This window comes from Arachis stenosperma, chromosome 2 (genome assembly GCF_014773155.1).
Source record: "Arachis stenosperma cultivar V10309 chromosome 2, arast.V10309.gnm1.PFL2, whole genome shotgun sequence".
Lineage (NCBI taxonomy): Eukaryota > Viridiplantae > Streptophyta > Magnoliopsida > Fabales > Fabaceae > Arachis > Arachis stenosperma.
In genome coordinates, this window is record NC_080378.1 from 288464 (window position 1) to 295043 (window position 6580).

General features: G+C 38.7%; 1 protein-coding gene across 1 annotated transcript; it reads right to left on the bottom strand.

The window, feature by feature from the left end:
• Positions 1–926: 926 nt before the first annotated feature.
• Positions 927–3545, bottom strand: LOC130961135 (uncharacterized). The gene is made up of 2 exons (XM_057886850.1): positions 1484–3545; positions 927–1423 (listed from the first exon to the last, which is right to left on the bottom strand). The coding sequence occupies exons 1-2, from the start codon at positions 3543–3545 to the stop codon at positions 927–929; spliced, it is 2559 nt and encodes an 852-aa protein (XP_057742833.1).
• Between the last annotated feature and the right edge of the window lie 3035 nt (positions 3546–6580).

Below are 6580 nucleotides of genomic sequence, written 5' to 3' on the forward strand. Positions count from 1 at the left end.
TGCTGGGCTTGGTGGTGGAGGTCTTGGAGATTATTTCGTAGGTATTCCCGGTGATGATCATACCCTTCAGGATAGTACTCCATGAGTCCATGGGTGAGTCCTGGCTCGATGTTTGGAGACTTACTTGCTAGTGATGGCATTGTGGCCGAGTTCGGTGGACCACATTTCCTTGATGATATCCGGACCATCATGCAGGAGGATGAGGCTGCAGCCGGACGGGTTCAGACGACAGGGACACAGGCACCCCTGGATGTAGATCTGAATGAGCCTGCCACGGTAGCTCCTGCGCATCCTTTTGCCATGGGTGGGACCCCAGCATCGGCGCAGAGTATTGGATCACACTCAGTTGCTGGCCCGTCGTCATCCAGACCCATGCATGTTGCGCCTATGACCCCGAGACAGCCAGTTCCGGATGACAGCGACGAGTCGATTGAAGATGAGGAGTCACTCATACGTAGGGGTTACCGGATACGGGTGCCACGCCGTTGCGGCACTGGATCGCACCTATTTAGATGATTCATGGATAGTGGTGTATGTCATGTTGTTATATTTATATTGTGTACCTTGTTGGTTGGTTATCATTGTTATGGTATGTACTTTGTTATTATGTTATTTGATATTATGTTATGTACTTTGATGTTTTGTTATGTCATTTACTTTGATGTATTCTACTTTTATGTTATGATTTATTGTTTGATGTTATGTTATTCGTTATCAGGCATCCCATGATATAATGTTGTTTGTTATAGATATAAATTTCAATCATTTAAAAGACATTCAACAGAAATATTTGGTACAAATAACAAGTTTCATTACACATAGGAAACAACCACATTTCCAGACAAGTGCTAATACATTAACAATTAAAAACAACTAGAAGACAAGTGCTAATACATTAACAAACAAACACAGACATAGCAAATCTCCTACTGATTTCTAGCAGTCCCGCTGGGGCCTGAGGCTTGTGGACAACTACGCCTGGTGTGACCTGGCTGCCTGCAGAGGCCACATCTCTTTGGCCGGTTCGGATTTGCTTCATCCATGTTGGTGCGAATTCTTGTGGATCGAGGACGACCCTCCCTCGCACGCCTCATACTCGGATCCGGTATAACGGTAGGCCCGGCATAAGGTGGCCAGAAACCCTCTGGAATCGGAGGGGTAAATCCCAGCTGATAGACACCGAATACGGAACTAAGGCGATATACCTCGTGGACGTAAGACTGCCATGTAAGCCGTGAATAAGCACAGCATGCCAGTGCGTGCGAACAGGGAAAATGAAGTGCTTGGAAGTATCCACAATCACAAGTCTTAGACCCTAATGAGACCCTGTACGTACCAAGAGAGAATGAACCTGTCGGAGTCGTCTCAGCAACGGTGTACTCCGAGTTATCCCTGTCGTAAACAGTCACTGTGAAGTGCCTGGCTGTCCTCAGGTTGGCCTCGATACACTTTACTAGGTATTGACTGAATTGTTGTCAAGTACCCATCTGAGCCTCGGCCTCCCTACCCTTACGGACAAATAGCTCAGCTAGCCTTCCGTATGTGGCCTTCACCAGCGAGCAAACAGGGAGGTTTCTAACCCCCTTCAGGATTGAGTTGACACATTCCGAAATATTGGTCATCATGTGGCCGAATCTCCGACCCTCATCACAGTACTGTGTCCACAACGAATACTCGATTCGGTTCGCCCAGTCACACATTGCCGGATTCTCAGAGCGCAGAATGTCAAACCAGTAGTCAAACTCAACCTCGGTCTTGGCATATGCGGCGTTAACAAGAAGCCTCCGGGCATCTTTTCCCTTGAACGTCAAGGCAAAATTCGCTGCAACGTGTCGAATGCAGAACGCCCGATACGCAGCAGGGGGTAGCCATCCCCCTTCCGGAGCTTCGAGGGCTGCCTTGATGCCGTTATGCCTATCTGAAATAACTAACAGACCCGGCTGGGGTGTCACGTGCTCACGGAGGTGGGAAAGAAAGAAAGACCATGACTCAGCATTCTCACCCTCAACTAGTGCAAATGCCACGGGGAGGATGTTCGAGTTTCCGTCCTGTGCAATGGCGACTAGAAGTGTTCCCCCATACTTCCCATATAGATGGGTGCCATCAATACTCACCAAAGGCTTGCAATGACGGAATGCCTGGATACAAGGGGGGAAAGTCCAGAACAGCCTATGAAAACAAACCTGAGACTCGTCGACCTGTCCCCCAACTCGAACAGGGCAAGTCCTGAGGACGGCTACAGTGCCAGGCATCGTCAGCTGAACTCCTAGAACCCACCTAGGGAGCTCATTGTACGACTCGTCCCAGTCCCCATATATGACGGCAACGGCCTTCTGCTTCGCCATCCATACCCTCCTGTACGTAGGCCTGAACCCAAAGTGTGCGGCCGTGGTATTTTGAAGCACCTTGATGTTCACAGCTGCATCAGCCCTAACCATCGGCATAATGAAGGTGGATATGACATGGTAGTCCAGATTCCTATGATCGCTGGAGATGGAGCTGGCAAGACATGTATGCGGTCGCTTCACTTCCCAGATACCCTTCCGCTGTCGGAGACTCAACCGAATTAGCCATGTGCACCCATTCCCAAACTCAGAACACTTTCCCACATACCTGCGGTAGTCAGACTCAACGACCTTGTACTGGACCCCTCGGCGGATACTGTACGTCTTCACACTCAACAGCGCCTCATCTTTATCCTGAAATTGTTGGCCAACTTGGAACTCGTTCATACCGGCAGACCCCTCGATCTCTCTAGCGCCAAATCCTGAGGGCTGCAGAGCATTTTCGTCCTGCCGCATGGCATCCAGGTCCAATGAGGAAAAATGGGGTGGATACTGCTGTGTGCCAGAACTAGATCCACCTGTAGCCCTTGTCGGAACAGTTGTTCCAACATCATCGCCGCTTTCATCAGCGATCATATCCGGCTCAACGTCATCGTCATCTGGATCATCAAACAAACCATCACCAACACCAGCCGGTGTGGGACAATGTACCTCGGTGGGAATATGTTCCCCATACCGAACCTCGTCTCCAACATTGCCGCTCAGATCAACGGCAAACGAAGGGGACGCAACAGGCTGCATCGGTGGCTCATACACAGGAGCAGAGGATGAAGCAACAGCAGGTCTCGAGCTCAAGCCGGCAACCGCGGCTATAGTATTAGCATTCCGGTTCGAACCACCCGAGCTAGATACCACATCAACCAACTTTGCCAACAGCTCTGGTGTCCTTACCTCGGGAAACTGCCTACGAGAAAGAAACATAACCTGCAAGTCCTCGTCACTACCGATTGTGAAACAATCAAACTTCACGGTGTCATGGAGCACCGCTGTTGGAATGCGGTAGAAAAACTTCTTGACCCTTTTAACTCCTTCAAGACCAAGCTTCTCCAGCACAGAGCTAACAAGAGCATCGTACGTGGTTGTCGGCGTCACGATAATACATAGGGAATCCTTATCAGTGAACTTCACGCCGGACCGAGTTTTTCTCTTAATCGACCCTCTGTAATGTACCAGAACTAGGAAACTCTCCTCACTAGCCATCTCCCCTCTTTGTTGAGAGCATCATGAGTTCACAGCATATATATACAGCCCTGGCTCGCACTATATATATATAATTCGAATCTATATGTTTCGAATTATGTAGTATCACAACATAACCTAGTAATTCGAATTAACTAAATTCGAATTAGTTAAGTGTAATTCGAAACAAGTTGTTTCGAATTACTTAACAATGTCTCCTTCCTAATAATTCGAATTAAGTCAATTCGAATTACCTTAGTTTGATGCCTCAACGTAATTCGAATCATATCAATTCGAATTACATGCAATTATAATTCGAATCATATTGATTCGAATTATATAATAATTCGTCCTGGTTGATTCATGTATGGATTTTTGAATTGGCTGAATTGGATAATTTTGAGCTCTCCTTGGCTCATTTTGGTTTTTTACCCAATTATTTATATCAAGTGTAAATGAAATAAGTAAAATTTTAATGGATTAAATCTAATTTACAAATGAAATATTAAGAATTCAAAAAATAAAAAATAAAAAACATATTTCTTTTACCGTAACTAAATATGTGTATAATTAGACCATAAAACAATTAAAAAATTTGTGTTTGTAATATAGTTTATCTTGTTTGTATTATAAATAAGAGAAATAATATTTTTTAAATTATATATATTTTTAAATAAAATTTTATTGTTTTTTAGTATTATAAAATAGAAAACATTTAATTAATTTATTTAAAAAATTAAATACTTTTTTAATAAATAAAACGTGTAATTAATTTATTTAATAAAAATCTTTTAACTTGGTACTTAATTTATTTTATCAATGTCACTATATTTAAATCTGACTCTATTTAAGAATCTGTGGACATGAAACAATTTAAACCTGACTTTAAACCTGACTTAACTGATCCAATACTTTACTATCCTGCAAACAGAAAATGTGTCCCTAACCCAACTGATCCAATATGAAAACGTGTCGCCCCGTAACTATGCCAACAATTTCATCACATAAAGAATAAAAATGACATCATCATCAGGCAATTTTAACATGCAAGCTATAGTTAACTAAGTTCCACTCTAGTTCCCAACTTTCATGAAAATGCAAAAAAAGTAGTGCCCATTATTAGATTTTGGTTTCTGGGACTTCGTAGGTCTATTTTTAAGCAATTATATTAAAATCGACTATTAAAATTAATAATTAATATAAAATATATATTAAAATAAAAAATATATAATTTTTTTAAGTTAAAATTGAAATTCAAATTTAAAATCTTTAGATAAAAATAAAAAAATATGCTATTTAAACTATAATTTATTAATAAATACAAAACACACATTAAAAATTAATTAAATTACACAAATATCTATACAAAAAAATATATAATATTAATTATAGTAACTGATTTTAACGTATAAATAATATTTTTAATTTTTTAGATTCCAAATTTTTAAACAAAATTCACTCTAAGGAATAGTGAGTGGCTTAGATAACACAAGTACACATTTTTTTTAAAAGAATGAGCATTTTCAATTTATTAAATTAGACGAAATAAACAAAATTAAAATATTCCATTTTTCATTCGTGCTAGTATTTGATAACCAACTCTTGTAACTTCTTTTTTCTCATTACCATCGGCATACATTAATATCAGATTCTTTAATTCAGACAAAGAATATACTCTTCGAGTACGTAGTAGAATAGATTTTCATACTCAAATACAATCTCAGTGACATTGTTTCTCATGTGACAGTTGGAATATGTAACACCCTACTATACAGAGTTTTATGCCTAGGTCGTAAATGAAAAGTGGTGAGACACTACGACCTCTAAAAATAAAAATACATACATATATATATATATATATATATATATAAAGCAAAAATAATATATTTAGGAGCCTTGAAAAAAAAATGAACAAAGCAAGACCAAAAACGCGTCATATTCGAAGGCGTTAAGATAGAAAGCTTATACAGAAAATCGAAGATATATATATATATATATATATATATATATATATATATATATATATATATATATATATATATATATATATATGAGGACTTGTTGCCATTTCTTTAAATAAGTTCAAGAGTGAAGTAATATGAAAATCTCTTTCATTTCGTATCAATTTTCGAGGACGAAAATTTTTATAAGGTGGGTAGGATGTAAGACCCAAAACTTTTGAAAAGTCCTATTTTGAACTAATCTCAAATTATATATATTTATTTATAGTTTTAATTTCAAAAATTATTTTTATTGAAAAAATAATTAAAGACAATTAATTGGATTTGAAATAAATTAAGGTTTTTATCTAAACTCGATTCCTAAGGATTATTTTCCTATTTATGAATTAAAGTTCTAGAAATTTGAAAATAATGGGGTTTGGGTATTTAAATTATAATTTCGTCTAATTTTATAATTATTGAATTATTTTCTATATTTAAATTATAAAATTAGTGGTTATGAAATAATAAGAATTTTATAAGATTTGATTTTAGATAATTTAATTTATATCATTTAATACTTTAAGTTAAAGATAAAGAGAAATTAATTATATTATCATGAATTTTCAATTAGAGCAATTTATTGAAAATTAATTAGTATTTTTATACTACAAATAATATTTTAAAGTAACTTTAGAGATTAAATTAGTTTTTCAATATTAATATCTTATGATCTAATTTTATTAAAATTACCAAATTATCCTTATACCTAAGTTTTACCAAAATCCTAAATCCCCAAAATATCACCCTAACCCTAATTTTCCCAAAAATCTAGCCGCCTTATCTCCTTAGCCACCGAATCCCCTTTTCTTCCCTAAACCCAGCAGCAAATTCAGAGAAAGAAAGAAAGGGGAAGCAGGGGGAAGGGAGAACGGAAAAGAAGGGAAGGGGGAGAGGGATGAGCCAGCACCGGTTGACCTTCCCGTCGCTGCCGAGTTCCCCACCGCCACGTCGCCGACGAAGAGGAGACAGCGAACCGTGCCGTCCGTGAAGCCTGGCTCGCCATCATCCGTGCTCGTTGCCACTGAGGGTTCACCACTGGTGAGGAGAAGACGC

Bases quoted from the DNA above. Each gene is read 5' to 3' on its own strand.
- LOC130961135 (XM_057886850.1), bottom strand. From the start codon at position 3,545: ATGGCTAGTGAGGAGAGTTTCCTAGTTCTGGTACATTACAGAGGGTCG. The intron at 1,424-1,483 runs GTACTTGACAAC...ACCTGAGGACAG, and splicing joins GGAGGCCGAGGCTCAGATGG to CCAGGCACTTCACAGTGACT.